This window comes from Vulpes lagopus, chromosome 10 (genome assembly GCF_018345385.1).
Source record: "Vulpes lagopus strain Blue_001 chromosome 10, ASM1834538v1, whole genome shotgun sequence".
Classification (NCBI taxonomy): Eukaryota; Metazoa; Chordata; class Mammalia; order Carnivora; family Canidae; genus Vulpes; species Vulpes lagopus.
Window position 1 is genome coordinate 101,844,547 of NC_054833.1, and position 23,373 is coordinate 101,867,919.

Here is a 23,373-nt window from a genome sequence, read left to right on the forward strand (position 1 = left end):
CTGCACTAGGAAGAGTAAGCAGCCGTAGCTGGGGCCGCAGGTGCAGGATGCAGGAAGTGATGAGGTATCTGGGCCCAGAGTGCAGAGCCTAGGGAGCCTCCTGGATAAGCCTGGAGGGAGGCAGTGAAGGGGAAAGGTAGAGGATGAAAAGGATAGAGAGGCCTGGACAGCAAGCCAGACAGAGCGTGTGGCAGAGCAAGAGGTTGGCATCAGGATCAGTGCCTGGAGGGCAGGTGGCAGGATGATTGTAACTAGATAAATCTCGCCAGGAGGGCAAAAGAAAAATGGCTCTGCTGTGGTGATTTTTGCTTGGTCCTCCCAGGTCAGGCCCTAGAGGAGAGCAGAATCCCTTTCCTACCTGTAAGCCCTGGCTCCAGCAGCAGAGACTTAATAAAGGGATGTTGGATGTGTAGAGGTCTTGGTCCTGAGTTCAGGAAATGAGAATGAGAGTTAGCAAGTGCCTAGTAGGTGTTTAAAAGGGAAAAAGAGGAGGGGGAATAAAATCTCAAAGAACCCCTGAGAAGAACAGGGATGCAGATCTGAGTGCGCACAGACTTGGGGCATGGTGTTGGTGCTAGGACTGACATTTGCCAGAACTTGCATGCCTGTTACCTCTGAAAATGAATGGGCTGCCTCACTTGCCATCAGTTGCCAGAAGGGGTTCTGGAGGTTGCCAGCTTCTTTTTCTCAGCCCAAGTGTGGCCTTGGATTGGTGGGACCTCGGTTGTGCACCCCCATCCTTGCTGCAAAGCAGGCGGGCAACAGGGAATCTGGCACTTCTTTTCTTGCAAGGAGTAGAGAGATACTGACCTTGAAGCTGAAGCTTGAGGACATCTCACTTAAGGATCTGTAAAGCTGTAGAAGCTTCAGGCCCCATAAAACCTCCATCTGCCCCTTCACAATAACATCGGAAGGTAATTAGAACTCTGAATTTACTGGGGCACCTGGGTGGCTCAGTTGGTCAAATGCCTAATTTGGCTCAGGTCGTGAACCCAGGGTCCTGGGATGGAGCCCCACATGGAGCTTCCCACTCAGCAGGAGTCTGCTTCTCCCTCTCTCCTTGCCCTGCCCCCTGCTCCTGCCGGTGCTCTCTCTCAAATAAATAAATCTTTAAAAAATAAACATTTTTTTAAAACCCTGAATTTATTAATGGGGACTCTGCAACTTGGGAAGGTTCAGGCCACAGAGCTTAAAATACAGGACAGACCTCAAACTCACATCTCTGACTTCGGTGCTTATAGTTCTAACAAAGTGAACTGGATGCAGTAAAAGGTCCCACTACAGGTTTGGAAAGCCACATCATTTCATCCAGTACTGACATGGCTCTCTAGGGGTGAGGGAGTCCTCCTGGCATTGGGCTGCAGATATCTTAAGGACCAGAATGTTGGAACGTATGGTGTGCAGTGGGCTGCGGTACTGGGGCCCCTGTTGTTGGCCTCTTTTCTCCCTCCCTGCACCTCCCTGTCCTCTGCCCTGTGCTGGCCACTGGGGATAAAAGCCAATCGGCCTGCCTGGAAGGAATGCAATATCAACTGGAAGAGTCAGCCTAGGAATGTTCCTGGACAATGTGGTATGTTCAGGCAAAGAGGGATAAGCAAGAGGTTTGTGGTGCCAGAAGCCATGAACGGGGAGACTCTGATCTTTTATGGAGTCCAGGAAGGCTTTTGGGATAGCTCGAAGCCCAACCTGATAGTGGCATCACACAAATTTCATTTGCCCCTGCTCTGGTCACAGATTGTATTGATGGTCACAATTAGTGGTTCTTACTGTGTGATTCATTCATCCTGGCTGGACACCCAAGGTCCCCCAAATGGGATGCCTGGCTCCCAGACTTGGCTCCGTGCATCTAATGTACCCTGGGCCTCTGGGTAAGTTCCCTGGCATATCGGATTCTAAGCAAGCCTGGGGGTGAACCCAGATCAGGTTTCAGGACAAGAACAGGCAGTGCCCAATTGAGTGCTTCAATGAGTCAGGGCAGTTCAGAACTTGGGGACAAAGTAGGGGGAGACCAGTAACAGACCTTGCTCTTGTGGGGAATGCAGACCCCAAATAAACAGTCCCACAGACAAACACGCAAATGTAAATGTCAATCGTGCTCTAAGAAGAAACAGTAAGAATGGGGAGAGGATGACCTACTGAATCTAGGCTCATGAGGTAAGAGAAGCCCCTAAGACGTGATCAAGTTTGTCTGTCTCTAGTAAAGATTCCTAGAAGTAGAACAACTGGATCAAAGACCATTAATGTCTTTAAATGTGAAACTGCCAAACTACTCTAAAAATGGAGTAACAACTCATACCCTCCAGAATGAGGTGAAGAAAGCTCTTCCCATCCCTCTTCTTCTAACCACCCCTACCTCACAACTATCACCTGTACAGGTAAGCCAGTCATTTCATCCTTAACTACTATTATTACGTGCTAAAAATAAATGAGCTTAACAAGCCATGAAAAGACATGGAGGAAATTGAAATGCCCATTATTAAGTGAAAGAAAAGTCAATGCTTACAGGCTGTACAATTCCAACTATATGACATTCTTGAAAAGGCAAAATTAGGGCAGCCCAGGTGGCTCGGCGGTTTAGCACCGCCTTCTGCCCCGAGACTGATCCTGGACACCCGGGATCGAGTCCTGCGTTGGGCTCCCTGCGTGGAGCCTGCTTCTCCCTCTGCCTATGTCTCTGCCTCTCTCTCTCTCTGTGTTTCTCATGAATAAACAAATAAAATCTTTAAAAAAAAAAGAAAGAAAAGAAAAGGCAAAACTAGGAAGACAGTAAAAAGGATTAGTGGTTGCTAGGGAATGGAGATGGGGAGGGGAAGGATTAATAGATGTAGCCAGGGTTTGGGGGTAATGAAAATACTCTCTATGATACTATAATGATGGAAATGATGGGAATATGTTATTAGATATTTGTTCAAACCCACAGAATGTACAACACCAAAAGCAAATTCCAAGGTACACTATGGACCTTGGGTGATTATGATGTGTGCATGTAGGCTTATCCTTGGTAACAAATGTACCCCTCTAGTGAGTGATATTGGTAATGGGAGAGGCCATGAAAGTGTGAGGGCAGGAGGTGTATGGGACATCACTGTACCTTTCTCTCAATTATGTTATAAACCTAAAACTGTTCTAAAAAACTTAAATCTTTTTTAAAAACTGGAGCAAAAGTATTGGTAGCCTCAGGAGGATGTGAGAGTCTGCTGAAATGAGAGGATTTGGCCTTACATGGAGACTGAAGCAACCACCTCAGACTGGACTTTCAATTTTCCTGGGTTGGGCGGTTCTTCAGCCAATCAAGTATTTTCTCACTTGGGGTTAAGACTCCCTATAGTTCTTGTTTTTTTTTTTTTTAAGATTTTATTTATTTATTCATGAGAGACACAGAGAGAGAGGCATAGGCATAGATAGAGGGAGAGGCAGACTCTCCACAGGGAGCTCGATGCAGGACTTGATCCTGGAACTCGGGGGTCATGCCCTGAGCTGAAGGGAGATGCTCAACCACTGAGCCACCCAGGAGTCCTGGCCTACAGTTCTGGTGCCCTTCTGATTCCAGTCTTCAAATCTTCCACATCTCCATTCATTTGTTCAACACACATTATGAATTAAGCACAAATCAGTGCAAAAGGAGGGAAGAATCACTGGGATTAGGGATGTATGTACATAGGGGTATGAGTTGCAATTTTTAATCAGGTGATCAGGGTAGGTCTTATTAAAAAAAAAGTGATATTTGAGCAAAGTATTAAAGGAAGTGAGTCAATTAAGGGGTAGCTACAGGTAGAGTGTCCCAGAGGAGGAAAAAGGCAATACAAAAATCCTAAGGAGGGAAACAATTTGGTATATTGAAAGAACAGCAAGAGGCTGGTGGGTCTGGTGTGGTGGGCCAAAAGGAGAGTGCTACATGAGAAAGTAATAAGAGAGAGGAGGTCAGGGGTGCCTGGGTGTCTCAGTGGGTTAAGGGTCTGCCTTCTGCTCAGGTCATGATCTTGGGGTCCTGGGATGGAGCCCTGGGCTGGGTTCCCTGCTCAGCAGGGGGTCTGATTCTACCTCTCTGCCTCTGCCCTCCACTTGTGCTCTCTCTCAAATAAATAAATAAAATCGAGAGAATGAGAGAGAGAGGAAGTCAGATCATGTAGGACTTATTAGGCCTTCATGAGGAGAGGACTTTGGCTTTTACTTGGAATTAGAGGGCATCCAAGGCCACTCTTGCTCTGTGGTACTCCTTTGTCAAACAAATACGCACATAATATTAAAAAATGTGTGCAATATGTCAGATATTTTTTAAAATAATAGAATAAGTACTCAGTTAAATAAATATTTCATTATCTGGGACGCCTGGGTGGCTCAGGAGTTGAGTATCTGCCTTTGGCTCAGGGCATGATCCCGCAGTCCTGGAATCGAGTCCCACATCGGGCTTCCTGCATGGAAACTGCTTCTCCCTCTGCCTGTGTCTCTGCCTCTCTCTCTGTGTTTCTCATGAATAAATAAATAAAAAATAAATAAAAATTTCATTATCATTTCACTGCTTATGTTAATATGAATTAGTGTATTGTTAGTTCTGCAAGTTTTTTTAACTGGATTTAAATTAATCACACTGTGGTGCCACCTAGCTGGTCAAAATAGCATGGGACTCTTGATCTGGGGGTTGTGAGTTCAAGCCCCATATTGGGTGTAGAGATTACTTAACTAAAAAATAAAACTTAAAAAGTTAATCTCCCTGTGGCCTTCTGCAATTTAGATTTTCCCCACACCTTTATATTCATGAGATTCATCATGTTGGTTGCAAGTGTAAGTCATTTCTTAAAAAGATTATTTATTTATGTAACAGAGAGAGAGATAGAGAGCAAGCACAAGCAGAAGGAGTGGCAGGCAACGAGGGAGGGAGAAGCAGACTCCCTGTAGAGTAGGGAGCTGGACACAGAGCTGGGATCCTGGGATCATGACCTGAGTGGAAGACAAACACTTAACTGACTGAGCCACCCAGGAGCCCCAGGTTTAAGTCATTTATTTCTATTACTGAATAGTATTTTGTTGAAAATCATATCACAGTTTCATTTACCCATTCTCATCTTGATGGACATGGCTTGTTTTTAATTGCTTGCTGTTACATGCTACTAGGAACCATCTTGTATGAATCTCCTGCTACAAATGCTATAGGATATTTACCTGGAAGTGATTTGCTGGATCATGAGAATCTTCATTTAACATTGTTCCAAAATGGTTGTTGTCAATTTACTCCTCTAGAGTTCCAATTGCTCTACAATCTCACCAACAACGGACATTTTCAGACTTTAAAATTTTTGGCTATCGAGTGGTTGACAAATGATTTCATTGTGATTTCATTTTGTGTTTCGCTGATTAATAATAAGGTTACATATCTTTTCCTATTTTTGTTGGCAAATTGTATTCTTTCTTTGATGAAGTACCTATTCAGGTATTTTATCATTTTTCTTACTGAGTTTTAGGAGTGCTTTATAGATATATAGATTATAGTGCTTTATGGATACTACTCCTATTCCAGTTACATGTTTTGCAAATATCTTTACCCAGTTTGTGGCTTGTCTTTTTGCTGTTTTTATAGTAACACTTGAATAACACAAGTCTAAAAGTAGTTAGATTTATAAAGTCTTTCCTTTATAATCTTTGCTTTTTCTATCTTAAGAGCACCTTCAGTATTGTGAGGTCATAATGATATTCAACATTGTCTTCTAAAAATTTTTACTTAAGGGGGGTGTGGGGTAGAGGGAGAAGTAGACTTCCCGCTGAGCAGGGAGCCTAATACAGGACTCAGTCCTGGGATTCTGGGATCATGACCTGAGGGGAATGTAGACTGAGCCACCCAGGCACCCTGTCTTCTAAAAGTTTTATAATTCTGCGTCTCACTATAAGTGAAATAAGTGAGGTTGTGGAGTTCTAAAAAGCAAGCAAACAAAAAACTTAGTTGCTTCATAATTTTCTTGCAGTCTTGTGTTTTTCCTGGACTTCGTATTGCCTTTCAGTTTTTTTCCCATTAAGAGAAAAAATAGATACCTTTTTCACCCTGCCATTAAAAATTTGAGCTTAACCATTTTTTCCATAGCTTGAAATCAATTCCACTATTTTTTCTGAGGATACTCTTCTTTCTGTTCTAATCTGCTTAGATGGCTGCTAGAATTTGTGCACAGAAGTTAGACTAAGTAAATCCATCATTTCTTGTATTGCACATCTATCCCTTTCTTGATTATCACTTTCTAACTTAATTGGAGGACATACTCAGCTTTCTTAGAAAGCATATATAAAATACATATATTCTGAGTCCTGCTAGTATAAAAAGTCTTTTTTTTTTTTAAAGGATTTTATTTATTTGACAGAAAGAGAACACAAAGCAGGGGAAGCAGTAGAGGGAAAAGGAGGCTCCCCACTGAGCAGGGAGCTGAAGCTGGGTTTGATCCCAGGACAATGGGACCATGACCTGAGCCAAAGCAGATGCTTAACCAACTCAGCCACCCAGGCTCTCGATTCAGAATTTGACTGGGGATAGAATTGTAAATTCAGGGATCCCTGGGTGGCTCAGCGGTTCAGCACTTGCTTCAGCCCAGGGCGTAATCCTGGGGTCCCGGGATCGAGGCCGGCACGTTGGGCTCCCTGCATGGGGCCTGCTTCTCCCTCTGCCTGTGTCTCTGCCCCTCTCTCTCTCTCTCTCTGTGTGGGTCTCTCATGAATAAATAAATAAAAATCTTTAAAAAAAGAATTGTAAATTCAAAATAATGTTTCCTAATGTGATACACAATTGATTGTTATATAACCCTAAAATAATTGGTTTCTTCCATTTCTCACACACTCTGGTGGTCTGGGAAATGTACCAAAGATAGCATTATTAAATATTTCATGGCTTTTATATGCCTATTGTTGCTGTTTTGTTTATTTATTTATTTATTTTTAAAGATTTTATTTATTTATTCATGAGAGACACAGAGGCAGAGACACAGGCAGAGGGAGAAGCAGGCTCCATGCATGGAGCCCGATGTGGGACTTGATCCGGGGTCTCCAGGATCACGCCCTGGGCCGAAGACAGGCGCCAAACCACTGAGCCACCCAGGGATCCCCCTACTGTTGCTGTTTTAGATATGTTTCTTCGTTAATGCAAAATTGCAGTTGCGGTGTTGAGGCACCGGTGTTAGTTCTCAAAGTCTTCAAGCGGGGGACTCTAATAAATAACTTGCTAATATTCTTGAATTAATATTATGTAAAATACTATGAATTTTGCACGCAATGCTTTTTAATTTAAAGTAAGCTAAGGGGATCCCTGGGTGGCGCAGCGGTTTGGCGCCTGCCTTTGGCCCAGGGCGCGATCCTGGAGACCCGGGATCGAATCCCATGTCGGGCTCCCGGTGCATGGAGCCTGCTTCTCCCTCTGCCTGTGTCTCTGCCTCTCTCTCTCTCTCTCTCTCTCTGTGACTATCATAAATAAATAATAAAAAAAAATTAAAAAAAATAAAGTAAGCTAAGCTTTCAAAAAAATCACTTTCCCTCCAAATACTGAAGGTATTGCTGTATTGTCTTCCAGCCTCCTTCTCCAGGTTCTCATCGCCAGATCCATTTCAAATCTACGTGTCAGGTCTGGGGTCGGTATGCAATTCCTCCACTTTCTTCTAGGTGGCGCTGCAGAGAAGGGCAGAGTAGAGCGCATCCTAATGGACTGGAGAGACTTGCCCGGTAGGGGGCGTAGCCCGCGGGTGCCGGGTCTCGGAGAGCCGCACGCAACGTCAGGGGCGGGAACAACCCTCGCCCCGCCCCCGGCCCTCTGCGGCGCCCTGTGATTGGAGGGAGGGCCCCTCACTAGGTCGCGCCGTTGGGCTAGGAGGAAGAGGGCCCCCTTCGAGGGTGACGCTGAGGCGGCGGAGGCGCGGAGCGCTCTAGTCCGTGAGTGCTAGCGAGCCTCGACAGCACCTCGGACGCTCTCCTCGGCTCTCTGCGGTGAATGGCGGCGGGATGGAGCACGAGGCGAGCGGCGGCAGCGGCGGGTCGGCCGGGCTCCTGCAGCAGATCCTCAGCCTGAAGCTCGTGCCGCGGGTGGGCAACGGGACCCTGTGCCCCAACTCCACTTCTCTCTGCTCCTTCCCAGGTACCGGCCCCGCCCCGTGCCGCGCTTGCGCAGTGCGCGCCTCGGCGCCGCCGCCGGCCCGCGAGGCGCCCCTTCCTCAGGGGGCGGGCGGGTGAGGGGGCGCCCTGCGCCGGGCGGTCCCACCCTCGGGGACGGGGGTTCCCGCTCGCTCTGTGGAGAGCCGGCGGAGATAGCCCTTCGGCGGTCGCTTCCTCGCCGGCACCGCGGGCGGGTCACTGCGACGCGGCGCTGGAGCCGGAGCGGAGCGAGCGGCCGCGAGGGGCCGGTCAGCGGAGGGAGCTCGGACACCGCCCGGACTGATGTTGCTTTTGGAGGTTCCAGACGCCCCCGGGTCACACTGGGACCCGAAGGAGCCCCGGAGGCGGTCGCCCCTCCTGTTTGGGCCCCTGTGGTGCGTGCCGGCCGCGCTGCTCCGTCTGCTCGGACGCCGAACCGTCTGGCGGGCCGAGGGGCCGAGCGCAGCCTCCCTCGGCGTGCGGTCTCGCCCGCAGGCGGTCTGCAGACCGCTCGCACCTCCGTCCCGAGGCGCCCACTCCGCCGGCTTCTCTTTCTAGGAATCACTTTCCGAGACCTGTTGCCGAGTCCCCCACTCGTGCGTTTGAGATCTTTGACACAGATCCCTTTTCCTTCTTCTTACGCCCACTGGAGCTTCTGCTGGGCCTGGTGTAAGGGTTTTTCAAGATTATAGTACGAGGTGGAAAGCTAGCGTGCTCAGAAAGCTAGGAGGAGGAGAAATTACTTGGGGGAAGGCTGATAAATGATCAAAGCTTTGAGGGGAGGGCACAGTTCGATGTTGGACTTTAAAGGCAAGAAGACACGACGTGGCGATGGAAGGGCGAGGGTGAGTTGTCCAGCAAAGCTGACTGGTATCGTGACTTAGTAAACAATTCGAGAACTGGGCCTGAGACCCGCAAAGGAGGGACGATCGGATTACTGACTGCGGTCATAAACAAGGCACCTGTGATTTCTCACCGCTGGGAAGCGACTGCCAGGCGCCATTCAGTGGACACCCGGGACTTACTGTGTATTACCTGCCTAGTGTTTTCCCGGACAACTGGTGATAACCGTGTTGGGGCAGATGGCAGATGTTAGTTCGGAACGATACCTAAAATGATAATCTGGCAACTTTGTTTCAAAACCTAAAATCACATTTGACAGTGACAACAGAAATGTAGGGCATTCTGGAGACACTGTCTAAAAAATGAAATGTTCATGCAGTCCGGAAGTAGTGCTGGACCAGATTAGCCTGTTTTTGTTTTATTTTCCCACCCAACTCTTACTTTGAAATTTCCAAACATACTGGAAAAGTGAAGTCCTAGTGTAATGAAGAACCTATATTTTTCACTTAGACTCATTATTGATATTTTTATTGTTTTTGCATCTCTGTGCATATATGCATGTATTACGTATGTGTATGTATATGTATATACTTTTACCTTCTACAGAGCCATCTCAAAGGAAGAAACATTTTTGCTTTCTACAGACCATTTGAAAAGAAGTTATTAAGTGATGGTGCCTGACACCTAATACTTAAGCATGTTTTACAACAAGTCCACTTCCTGTCTTAGCGAAAAAATCCATATCACACCCAAGAAATTTAACATTAATAAAATAATGGTGTCTAAGGGCACCTGGCTGACTCAATCCATAGAGCATGCGACTCTTAGGGTTGTGAGTTCAAGCCCCGTGTTGGTTGTGGAGCCTACTTAAAATTAAAAAAAATAATAATAATGCTGTCTAATGTATAGGCCTTATTTAAATTTTCCAATTGTCTGAATACTGTCTTTTATAGCTTTTTTATTTAAAAAAAAAAAAACGATCTAATCAACTATTACACATTGCATTTAATTATTGTCTTTTTTAGTCTCCTTGAATCTAGACCAGTTGCTCCATCTTTGTTTCTTGAGATTGATATTTTTGAAATTTTGTTAATTTCCTAGACAGTCCCATAATCTAAGTTTATCTGATTACTTTTTCATGGTTACATTCAAATAAACATTTTTGTTTAGAATACAAGGGGCACTTGGGTGGCTCATTCGTTTAAGCCGGTGACTGTTGATTTTGACTCAGGTCATGGTCCTGGGATTGTGAGATGGAGCCTCCTGCTGGCTCCGTGCTCAGGAGTCTCCTTGAGATTCTCTCTTTCCCTTTCCTTGCTTGTAAAATAAGTAAATCTGAAAAGAATACTATCTATATAGATGATGCCCAGTTCCCACTGCATTACATCAGGAAACATTGAACATCAGTGAGTATCAGTAATGCTATTAATAATCGTTTGGTTAAGGTGGTGTTTATCAGATCTCCACAGAAAGGGTACCTTAAGCCTTTTGTGATAAGTCATATGCAAGGTTTCTTTGAAACTGAATATTCTCTTTAGTCTGTCTGGCTTTTGTTGCCTTTTTAAGATTGAGATAAGTGGATTTGGGACAGTAGTTTTAACATTATATTATATTAGCTATGACAATGAGAATTGTTTTGCTTTCAGAAATTATTCTGAAAATAAGAAACTGCCATATGTACATGATTTATGGGTGCTTCAGTGGATGTATAATTTGGAGGTGTCGATCACTAGGAATTATTCATTCAGGAAGTATGTATTTGGCCCAGTGCACACTCTGGGCTGGGGGTATAAACATGCATGAGACAGAGCCCTTGACCTCAAGTTGATCTGAATGTGATGGGTAAACACATAGCCTCCCTGCTGTGTCTCATCTTTAACTGGACTAATAGATGTTCTGGGCACATAGAGTGTGATCCTTTTAGAGGCATCAAAGCCTCCTTACAGTGAGTTCTATTCATTGACCTGAATCTGGAATAGTTCCTATTTTGGCCTCACAGAAAAGGTTATTTGCACTTTATGCTAAGTCACTATGGTAAAATCACCGCTCTAGAATGCTCTGGTTTGTCACTATCAGGAAGCTTTGAATTGATTTTTTTTTTTTTTTTACCTGCACTTGCAATTTAGCCTTTTAGATTTCTGCCTAACTCTCCTTATTCCAAGTTGTTCAGATTTCTTTTGTTGTTGTCATCAGTTTTTGGTAAATCTGAATGCCAAGAAAGGCAGACCTTTTCTTTTAACAGGAATGGTATTAACACTGAAGGTATGAATTTTGTTAATATGAACATTAAGTATGTGATGGTTAAACCTACTTGTGTTGTGGTTGTGCCATTGCTAGAGTCAAGAATGGGTCAACAGTTTAAAAAACAAAAAAGAATGGGTCACAGTTGGACCAATTATTTACTCATTCACTCAACAAATATTTATTCAGGTCTGTTGCCTGCCTTCTCCAGGTACCAAGTAAAAATGTAGGGAACAAAACAAAGGAGCTTTCATTCTGACGGGGATAGAAAGAAAATAAAATTAAAAGAATAGAAAGGAACAGTCAGTGGTGAGTGTAAGACGGTTGGGCCAATGAGTGGTGGGTCTTGTGTGTCAGGGGTGGAATGCTGTCTTAAGGTCACAGGGACACTATGATGATGCCATTGGAGCTGAAATCTGAAGTACAAGGGGGACAAGACACACAGCTATTGGGAGAAGAGCATGGTTCAGAGCCCTGGAATAGGAGCTTGTTTAGGAAACATAAAGAAGGCCGTTGAGGAGAATGGAACAGTGTGGGCAAAGTGGGAAGGCGGAGGTGAGGTCAGATTCCGAAGAGTAGTCGTGCTGGAGGGTTTGAGCAGAGGAGGGATGCTCTGATGGACTTTTTCTTTTAAGTGTACAATTCAGCGATTTTTTAGCATCAACAGAGTTTGCAACCATCACCACAAGCAACTTTAGAATACTTTATCAACTTCATCCTCATTAGCACTGACTTTCTGGCTTTGTGTGGAGAATAGTTGGAAGGCCAGATCAGGGCAGACAAGATCTAGCCAGGCTAGGACCAAGAGACCCCTGGGGTGAGGCAGGCCAGATGGGCACGACCAGGGATGAGCAAGCAGTCCCTCAGTAGTGTCAGGAAAGAGGTGGCAACCCACAGTGGGTAGTCCCAGTGGGCAGGTCATCACTGTTAGGAGTGGAAGGGTCTCTAGGAAAAACTCACTGCTTTCTTTTATTCTTACACTATTCTCGCATTCGCAGTATTCTGACAGCAATTATATGGGTTTTCTGCACATCAAGCAGTTCTGTGACACTAGTTGGGTGTCCTGCAGCTCAGTTTAGTTTGTATGCTGTCTCCCTGGAGTTAGCACCAGATCCCACAGGTTAAGGGCTCAATTTCCCCACTTCACATGCCAGCCAAAAGTCCAGATTCTCCTGTGTGCTTCTGACCAGCTGGCTCTCAGCCGGAGATTGCTATGACCCCCTTCCGTGGTTAAGTTCTAGAGCAGCTCACACAACTCAGGAAAGCTGCTAGATCACCAGTTTAGGACACAGGATATTAAAGGATATAAATGAACATCGGATAAAGAGATATGTAGGGTGAGGTTCATAGGGGATTCTGAACAAAGGACCTTCTGTCCCTGTGCAGTTGGGAGACTGCCACCCTCCTGCACATAGGTGTATTCTCTGAACCTGGAAGTTCTCTGAATCCCGTGCTTTTGGAATTTTATGGAGGCTTCATCGTGTACCCAGGATTGATTATTAAATCTACTTCCAGCCCTTCTCCCCTTTTTAGAGAATGGAGGGTGGGCCTGAAATTTCCATGCTTATAATACCTATTTTTTTCTGGTGACCACCTTGCAGCCCACAAAGAGTTCCGTCCTGAGAACAAAAGAAGTGCCTGGAAATTCCAAGGGATTTTAGGAGTTCTGTAACAGAAACCATGGTTAAAGACTAAACATTAGAACAAAAGATTTTTCTAGTGCTACATTTTTTTTTTAAAGATTTATTTTAGAAAGCATGTGTGCGTGTGAGGGGAAGGGCAGAGGAAGAATGGGACTTAAGCAGAATCCTGCTGAGCGTGGGGCCTAACATGGGGCTCAATCTCACGACCCTGAGATCATGACCTAATGTTTAACTGGCTGAACTGCCCAGGTGCCCCCCAGCACCACTATTTTAAGGGTTTTAGGTTCCTGTGTCAGGAACTAGGGCAGAAAACTATATATATATTTCTTATTATTTTGCAAGAGAACAGATGGACCCCCTGGTAGGTAGGGGGTTCAGTAAGGGAGGGGTCTCACAGTGAGTGGCATGGAGAGATGTAGGCTGGTGGGCAGTTAGTATCAAGGCAGTTCAGCATTGAGTTGAGGACCAGGTAGGACTACAGTTCCTGGGAGGACTGATGTGGTCTACTTAGAACCGTGGCTTCAGAGGAGCTGACTGTGTTCGTATGGTTGTTTGACCTGGAGCATAAAATAGAGTGGGACCAGCTAAAAGGATAGCTGAGTGCTGAGCCTCACCCTGCCCACTTGGCTTAGGCTTCTTCCACTGCTATTAATCGGGGCCAGGTTGGTCTTGAGGCCTTGCTTGGAAATTGGATGACTCTGCTGTGGAAGTAAGAGGGTCAGGGGAGCCAGCCATTGCTAACCCCCTTTGAGAATACAGAACTCACCTAGAAGAATCTGCAACCTATGTAGCTTATCTAACTGAAATGTCTTCCTGAAAAACAGATTCTTAAAGATAATAAGCCCCTTGTGGGCACATCTTGTGTCTTGTCTTATTTCATTGATGGGCCTGAATCCTATGTGGTGGGCTCAGTAAATACTTGATTGTCAAATGAATTGACTCTTAGTGCTTGTATTAGTTTGCTGTTGCTCCTGTAACATCTTACCACAGTTCAGTGGCTGAAAACAACACAGATTTATCATCTTAGAGTCCTGGAGGTCAGAAATCCCAAACGGGTCAGCAGTTCTGCTTTCCTTCTGAAGGCTCTTGGAAGAATTGGTTTCCATCCCTTGTCTAGCTGTGGGAAGTTGCCTGTACTCCTTGGCTCACAGCCCCTCCCCTTGTCTTTAAAGCCAGCAGCAGAGCATCTTCAAATCTCTCTGACCCTTCTGCCTCCCTCCTGCAAGCATCCTTGTCATTACGTTAGCCCTACTCAGAGAAGCAAGGCCACTCACTTGTTCCAGGACCCCTAAATCTAATCACACTCGCAAACTGCCTTTGCCACCTACGCACAGGCTCTGGGGATGAGTGTGGACATCTTTGGAGCCCATTCTGTCACTAGTGCTTAATCTGATTTCCCCTTATAAATTTTTTTTGAAGATTTTATTTCTTTATTCATGGGAGACACACAGAGGCAGAGACATAGGCAGAGGGAGAAGCAGGCTCCCTATGGGGAGCCTGATGCAGGACTCAATCCCAGGACCCCAGGTTCATGACTTGAGCTGCTCAACCACTGAGCCACCCAGGTGTCCCGTTATAATTTTTTTGTTACAGATAACTTATCTGCTTTATACTTCAACATAAAGGGGGAAGTGATGTGACTTTAATTGTCAGAGTAAGCAAAGCTGAAGATAATGCACTTGATTTGAAATAGTGAACAAAGAAACGCTGTAAGATATGTAGACACAGATTTTTGACAGTGTGTTGAACCAGAGAAATGAAAAGTGCTATATGTTGATCAATAAATAGCTATTAAATAGCAAATTAAGGTACAGTAGGTTAAAGGAAAATCACTTAGTTTTCTTTTAAGTGTTTTATTGATCGAGGTTTGCCTTTGCTATTAAGAGTCCCGTAATAATCTCATCTATCTGAAAAGTGTTTTATAAACTATACTACTCATCTAACATAATAAAGCCTTTTTTTCTATTTAATGTGACTTAAGTGACGCTATATAAAATATGTAGGCACTGAGGTAGCTAATGGATGCAGCTCAAGGTTGTAGGAGGGTGCAGTGTGTGTCCCCTTCTCAGAAACTCAGGGAAGTGCTGCCCTGCCATGCTCATCCTTCTTTACAAATAGGCCTTTCAGCTTATAGGAAACTGGAGATGTAGATGGTGGCCTAGCAATCCTCCTTGGGCAGATGCTGTTCTCCAGGGAGATTGGAAATAAGTGAGTGTTGGTGTCTTAGTCTGCTTAGGCTGCTGTAACAAAATGCCCTATGTTGAGTGGTTTAAATAACAGAAACTTATTATCTCACAGTTCTGGATCCTGGAAGTCCAAGATCAGGGTGCCAGCATGGCCATGTTGTATTGAGTGCCCTCGATGTCCTCGCATGGCAGGGAGAGAAAGAGGGAGATGACAGGGAAGAGAGAGAGAGAGAGAGAGAGAGAGAGAGATCTTTCTCTTCTTATAAGGCCTTATCCTATTGGACCCACCTTTTTTTTTTTTAAGATTTTATTTATTTATTCATAAGAGACGACAGACAGAGAGAGAGAGAGAGAGGCAGAGACACAGGCAGAGGGAGAAGCAGGCTCCATGCAGGGAGCCCCATCTGGGACTCTATCCCGGATCTCCAAGATCACACCCTGGGCTGAAGGCAGCAACCACTGAGCCACCCAGGCTGCCCATATCGGACCCACTTTTATGGAAGTTGTGAGTTGGTGGGTCTAGGCCTCCCCTCCCAGTTCACTGTCCTAATGGCTCGATGGCATCCAGTGTGAAGCCAGTCTCTAGCAGTGCCTTGAGTTGCTACGGAAAGCAGTTCTTACCTCTAAAACTTGGGGACCTCCAGAAGGACCTGAGAACGGAGTCAGGTCACTGGTGGGATCTCAAGTCAGTTGTGGCAGCCAGCAACCAGTATGGCAACTGCTCTGAGTGCTCAGAGGCAGATTTGCATCCCTCTGTCCACCCTGGAACAGTGGTGTTCCTGGTGCCACCATAAGGTTTAGCAGACTAGGTGGTGGAATGGAGGTGAGTCTGTGAGTGATCTGAGTAGCTAGTAAGGGCTGTGGGATTGAAGATGGGGTTACTGCTCTGGAAGGGTATGGCATGGTGCTGTTCATGGCCTGGGGTCAAGCTGGCAGTAGGTGGTGATAGGGGAGGGGAGTGTGGGGCAGTCGGGGGGACGGTTAGGCTGGGAAGACCAGACAGCTCACTGAGCCAGAGTGCACATTGGCTGCCCGGGCAGGAGGGATCTGTGAGTACAAAAGCTCTGGCGGGTGCACATTTATTGGAGGGACAGTATCTGGATGCTAGACAGTGCAACCTCTGCAAGCTGCTGCCAAGAAGAGAGGGTGAGTCTCCTAAGTTGTGGAAGTGAGAGGAGCTCTGGCTTGAGGCTGGAACGGAAGCTGAGGTAGTATAGGTTTGTTTCCAAGGAGAACGGGGCTCAAACCCTGAGAATTGAGAACCCTGCCTACAATTTCTGATCAACACTATTGACTGGAAAGGTGTCTTTTTTTCTTTGGCAGAGGGACAGTAGTTAATTAGTATATGTATATATATTTTTTAAACATATTAGTTTCTTACATTATGCATATTTAATTTTTAAGCTTGGGACCTTACCTATTTGAATCACTTTATGCTCCATATTGCATCATCTAACTTGGTTTAGCAGAATTTCCCAAACCATCAAACAGAACCAGTTTCAACAGTATTATTAAATTATTCTGAAAATCTATCTTCAGCAAAAAAAAAAAAAAGTTTCACAAATGGTTTGAAACTTTTTATAGTTAGCTAATAGCTTTTTACCAGAGTGACAAAACACCCTCAGTCATTTTTTTTTTAAGATTTTATGTATTTATTTGAGAGAGCAGGGTGAAAGGGGCAGAAGGAGAGGGACAGACAGGCTCCCTGCTGCTGAGCTGAGCAGAGAGCCCTACATGGGGCTCAGTCCCAGGACCCTGAGATCGTGACCTGAGCTGAAGGCAGATGCTTAACCGACTGAGCCACCCAAGTGCCCATAGTCGTTTGTTATTTTTATTTATTTTTATTTTTTATTTAAAAAAATTTTTAAAAGATTTTACTTATTTATTCATGAGAGACACACAGAGCAAGAGAGAGAGGAACAGACACAGGCAGAGGGAGAAGCAGGCTCCACGCAGGGAGCCTGGCGTGGAACTCGATCCTGGGTCTCCAGGATCACACCCTGGGCTGAAGGTGGCACTGAGCCACTTGGGCTGCCCCGTTTGTTATTTTTTATTTTTAGTTATTTATGATAGTCACACAGAGAGGGGGGCGGGAGGCAGAGACACAGGCAGAGGGAGAAGCAGGCTCCATGCACCGGGAGCCCAACATGGGACTCGATCCCGGGTCTCCAGGATCGCGCCCTGGGCCAAAGGCAGGCGCCAAACCGTTGCGCCACCCAGGGATCCCTCGTCTGTTATTTTTAATAAGCCTTGAGCCCTAGATGGGGCATGCCTGATACTTTCACTTGGAGCCTTTCATCCAAACTTGGACTAGGTGTCCTAATTTAGGTATGTGTGGAATATGTTTTTTTTTTTTTAAGGTTTATTTATTTATTCATAAGAAACACAGAGAGAGGGGCAGAGACATAGGCAGAGGGAGAAGCAGGCTCCCTGCAACGAGCCTGATGCGGGGCTCTATCCCAGGACCCTGGGATCATGCCCTGAGCTGAAGGGCTCAACAACCACTGAGCCCCCCAGGTGCCACAGAATATGGTATTAGTTGAAACTTTGTGAGTCAGAATGAACACTGAGAATCAAACAGTCATCAGTGACAACGCTGTCAGTGGTGGCTTGAAGGGATTTGGCCTCTACTCTTAATCTCTCACCTCCAACAATTCAGAAATAATCTGGAAAGAAAGCATGCACAGCAGTAATCCTTACAACTGCTTCAAGTACAGCTTCAGATACAACTTTGAGAAAAGCCTGTGATCCTCCCCTTCCTGCTCTCCACCATCCCCAGGCCCAGTGGTGCTCCTCATTGTCTCTGTAATTGTTCATTCTGATCAGATCAGCCTTCCTGAACAGCTCTTTTAGAAACAAAGGCTCTTTTTTTTCTTTCTCTAGTGTTTTTTATAGTAATTTTGTAAAAGCCAATAAGCAGCTAGAAAAGCTTTTTTTTAAAAAATGAAAGTAGGGGCTCCTGGGTGGCTCAGTCAGTTAAGCAGCCCGCACTTGATCTTGGCTCAGGTCTTGATTGCAGGGCCATGAGTTCAAGCCCTGCATTGGACTTCTCACAATTAAAAAAGAGAAAAAACGGTCAAAATAAAAGAACGGTTATTAGTACTCCCCCAATCTATCCCACTCCCCAGAAATAACACTTTTCTGTTGCTTGCTGTACAGCACGAGACAGCATAGAGAATGAGAGCATGGCCTCGGGTGTCAGGCTCCAACTGGGCTCCAACTAGACTCCAACAGGGCTCTGCCTCCTGCTGGCAGTGTGGGCTCACCAGCAGTATATAGACTCCAGGAAGTTCCTTTCCCCCCTCTGCCTCTGTTTCCTCGTCTAGGGCCAGGGATATTCAGGATCTGTGCCTCATAAATTTGTGACAGGATTGCTTGTGTTAAGATTTGTAAAGCACTTAGAAGAGGACCAGCTCATGTGTAAATATTTATTAAATGCACCTATGTCCAGACTCTTCTTTGGAGTACATAGAATTATTTACAGACACGTTTGTTTGTTTCTTTTGTTTTGTTTTTGCAAATACAGGATCTTTTTCTATATACTATTCTGCAGCTTGCTTTTTTTTTTTTTTTTTTTTTTTTTTTACTTCCCACTGTGTCTTGGGCATCTTATCCCTTCAGTATATAAATATCTATGCCATATTTTCATGTGATTGTGTAGTGTTACATTATGTGGGTGCACCAAAATGTATTTGACAAGTCCTACATTGACGTGCAAGCAGTTGATGTCTAGCCTTTGCCATGAGAGATCATGCTGCTTGGAACACCTCGTACCTCTGCCCTCACCTGCAGGTGTATCCCTACAGGTGGTATTCCTGGAAGTAAAGTCACTGTGGCAAAGGGCATGCACACTGGAATTTTTTGGATGTACACTTCTAAATTACCCTCCAGAAAGGTTTTCTGGTCTGTATTCTGTAAGGTGGGACCTGTGACATAATGTCCTGATGACTCTTTACTGCTTAGAACCTTTAATGGTGGGGATCCCTGGGTGGCGCAGCGGTTTGGCGCCTGCCTTTGGCCCAGGGCGCGATCCTGGAGACCCGGGATCGAATCCCACGTCAGGCTCCCGGTGCATGGAGCCTGCTTCTCCCTCTGTCTGTGTCTCTGCCTCTCTCTCTCTCTCTCCCTGTGACTATCATAATAAATAAATAAATAAATAAATAAATAAATAAATAAATAAATAAAATTAAAAAAAAAAAGAACCTTTAATGGTGCTTCTGGGGCTCTCACATTGAAGTCTTTAGTCTGGCCTTCAAAACCCACTATAACATGACCTCATCTGTCTCTAGCTTTTTTTTAAAAGTAGGCTCCATGGGAATCCCTGGGTGGCTCAGTGGTTTAGCCTGCCTTCAGCCCAGGGCGTGATCCCAGAGTCCTGGGATCGAGTCCCGCATTGGGCTCCCTTCATGGAGCCTGCTTCTCTTTCTGCCTGTGTCTCTGCCTCCCTCTCTCCTCCATGTCTTTCATGAATAAATAAATAAAATCGTAAAAAAAAAAAATAAAGTAGCCTCCATGCCTTAATGTGGGTCTTGAACTCACAATCCTGAGATCAAAAGTCATATGCTCTACTGACTGAACCAGTCAGGCACCCCCATCTTTGTTTTAACTGCTTTTAATTTTATAGACCCTCTAGTTCAGTCAGACTAGTGGTTTTTAATCGGGGTGATTTTTGACCCCCATCCCCACCCCAGGACATTTGGCAAAGTCTGGAAATATATTTGATTGTTGCAACTGGGGAGAGGGTGCTACTGACATATAGTAGAGGGTAGAGGCCAGGGGTGCTGCTCCATATCCTGCAATGCGCAGGACTGCACCCCCCCCCCATAAAGGGTTAACTGGTCTGGATGACCGTAGTGCTGAGTTAGGCTGTTTACTGATCTCTGAAATTGCCTGTTACTTACCTGCTTCCAAAGCAAGGATGGATAACAGATTTTATCTGACGTGGCACCTTCATTGTATCCATGTGGGCACCAAAGGGCTATTTTGAGAATTCTAAAGCTTTGCCTGGGCTCAGTGGGGGAAATTGCTATGTGTGCTGTTTTCCAGATTGCAAAGTCATGACGGCAGGATGGTTGTTACCTCCTCCTTTTTTCTATTTTCCGAGGGGACTCACACATTGGTTATCAAATATTTTAACATTGCCTGAATTGCAGTCATCTTAAAAGTTAATTAGACATTCCCCATAGGAACTGGCTCCTCCATCACTATGTGCCATTTGTCTCTAAGCCAGACACTCCTATTTTCTGGTGTTTATTTCATATCTTAAGGAAATTTGCTATTCTAAGAGGCAGTGGACTGATACTTACTGCTTTGTCTTGAAAATGATTGTTGCTCAAAAAAAAAAAAAAAAAAAAGATTGTTGAATGAATAAAATTGTATACATTTTTCATTTTAAAAGACTAAAATGATTAGCCACTTTAGAGGTTGAGCCACTTACTCTGGAAACGGCCATATAGTAAATATTTCGGGCTCTGTTTCAGCTCTGCTCTTGTAGCTTGAAAGTGGCCATAGGCAAGACTTAAATGAATGGGCACAACTGTGTTACAGTAAGAATTTATGCACAAAACAAGGTGGTGGCATGTGAGCCATAGTTTGCTGATCCCTCTGGAACCATCAATATTTGAATGTTTGACTGATGAACCTACACTGCACCTGGATGGCTTTGAAAATGAAATAAGCGGGTATGATGACTAGCCCCTGGTAATCAGTGTGCTAGGAAGGTCGGTGGCTTACAACCTTTCTTTGCTTTCCCTTGTAGAGATGTGGTATGGTGTGTTCCTGTGGGCACTGGTGTCCTCTCTCTTCTTCCATGTCCCTGCTGGATTACTGGCCCTCTTCACCCTCAGACATCACAAATATGGTAGGTTCATGTCTGTAAGCATCCTGTTGATGGGCATCGTGGGACCAATTACTGCTGGAATCTTGACAAGTATGTTAGACATTAAAATACCAGTCAAAACGTTTCATATGACTAGTCACTTAATTTCTGGATCCATTTTAGAAACATGTCGGAGTAAAATGAAAAAAAAAAGTGGCTTTTAACCACGGGCCCTTTTTTTAGTGTCTTTGTTTTTTTCCCTACCTTTAATCCCACCTCTGCCCATTATTTGGCTCACATCTTTAATTTCCTAAGTTATATTGTCTCATATCTTTCATGTAAGCCAGATGAGGTTTTGTGAGATAGGTTACTAGTAAGAGAAGCTGTTTATGTTTTTGGAAGCTACTGCTTCTTTCTTGTCCGCTATCAATTAACTGATGGCATCCCAAGATTGTTGATGAGTTTCTTCTCATTCAAGTGGTCACTTGAGGGATGGAAGACTAATTGCAATGGCAAGAATTCTTGTTTAGACAAGTACCTGATTTGTCTTCTAGTATTTTTCCAAAACCCCTCTCAGAACTTTCTGAATAAAAATTGATATAACAAATACATTATTTTTACTTCTTTTTTAAAAAATCATTTGACTTTTCGTCATGTCACAAAGATGAGAATAAGTTTAAATCATTTTTAAGCTCAATTAAGTATAAATATCATTTATGTTTTATATAATTTAAAAATTTTAAGGAAGCAAAACTAAAAACACTCCATTATCGCATCCCTTAGTGAAAGCCACAATTTGCATTTTGGTATATGCTTTCAGACGTTTTTCTTAGTATGTATGTAAACAAATATATGCTTTAAAAATAGAAACATAATGTTCCTTCTAATTTGTAATGTATGAATTTAAGTCTTGAGTTCTACAGAACTGTCCCTCTGTCTTTTCTTTGACTTGAGTTTTTTTGGGGGATAAAGTGGCCTCATTTCTGTGTGTTCTGTAGGTGATGAAAAGTTTGTGGTAAAAAGAGGAAGAGGCCAGTTTTCTCTGGTCTGCATTAAGGTTTCCATAACTGGCTTTATATAGTATTTTTAACTATATCACCTGCTGCTGCTCTTGAGAGACCTGCTCCAGTTTCCTTGTTGGACTCCTGGCTCCTAGGGCCTGTCTCAGATTTCTCATCAGTAAAATAAGAATAATACCATCCACTTTGGATGCTGTGTGATGATAAAAGGAAATGTTTAAAGAACTTAATATAATACCGAACACTTAGAAACTGTGCACTAAGCCTGTCCGTTCTATTTTTAAGACTCCAGTTTGAATAGAGTCTCTTTTCCCGTTTTGCTGCTCCCCATGGCCAGCTTTTCCCTTTCTTCCCTGCCTCATCATCCAGACCCCACTTTAGGGCCTACTTCAAATTTCTCACACTTCTTTCTACCTAGCCCACTCTCTTTGGAGCTGAACTAAGAAGGGTCTGATGAAATGGGTTTGTTGCAGATGTTAATAACAGTATGTATATGCCTAGCCACTGGAGACTGACTGTTCAAAGTCACAGGTGTTCCAGGCAACGATACAGATAATGGTTAATTTGCTCTCTTTCTTCAAATGTGTTATTATACTTTCATATCCCAGACGTTTGATTTGAGATGCTATATATTGTATTATTCAAAGTTTGGTTCATGCTTATGCTTTCTGAGTCTCGGCTTGGTTCTGAACATTGATGAGAATAGGGATCATCCCTTATCAGACGTAGAGGTAAATAAATATTAGCGTGAATGAACACACTGACCAAAGAGCATCTGTTTGGAACAGTTTTTTAAGAGGAGGATCCTTTGGGAACTTTTGGTCTATTTTTTGTCCAGCTAATGAATTCTTGGCTTTCTTGGTACAATGCTGAGTCCCTATAGCAATTCATATGGGTTTCTAGGGAGATTAAGATGTTTGTGTTTGGTTTATTCAGTTTCTTGGAAGTTGTGGTGACTAACATAATAAAAACAATGATATCTGGAACAGAAAGGATCCCCTTAGGAACTCTCCCCTCATGCCATTAATAACAACTTCACAAGTGTAGAGCCATCCCCTCCTTTTCTCATCCTCTGCTCCCTCCTCTATCCACTTTGAGAGGGAAATTCTGAGTACAGTAGAGGGTGGATTGAGGATTCCCTGTGGCTTCTGAAATATTTCTTGCTTAGTCTCACATAGAAGCTTTGTTGGCATTCATTACTGGGATTTTTTTAAGGTACCTGTTAAATGCTAAGCATGGCAAAGAAGAGATATTTCTGAATTTGTAATTGGGTCATGTGGAAATTGCTATATCTTTGTGCTTTTTGTTATGACTTCCAGATTATTTTATTCTGTGAATCTAGGAGTCTCAGTTTTAAGAACTCACTTTTCAACATCTAAAAGCACTAAGAGATTTGCAAATTGTATGGGGAATACTTAAAACCCTAGAGTAGGCAGCAAAAAAAGTATAAGGAAAAGAAAACATTTCTACAATATTTAAATTTTAATGTAAAACAATCCAGAACATTCTACGTACAATAGGATTTTAAA

The 23,373-nt window shown here is 44.1% G+C and overlaps 1 protein-coding gene across 6 annotated transcripts in view; it reads left to right on the forward strand.

The window, feature by feature from the left end:
• TMEM170A (transmembrane protein 170A) overlaps positions 1-23,373 on the forward strand; it is a 46,208-nt gene that overhangs the window by 19,283 nt on the left and 3,552 nt on the right. Inside the window, exons 1-2 of one of the 6 annotated variants that reach the window (XM_041770587.1) lie at positions 7,493-8,098; positions 20,766-20,867. In XM_041770587.1, the coding sequence (XP_041626521.1) occupies positions 7,966-8,098; positions 20,766-20,867 (235 nt within the window). In that variant the 5' untranslated portion in view covers positions 7,493-7,965. The other 5 variants (XM_041770586.1, XM_041770588.1, XM_041770591.1 and 2 more) reach the window with 5 other exon arrangements.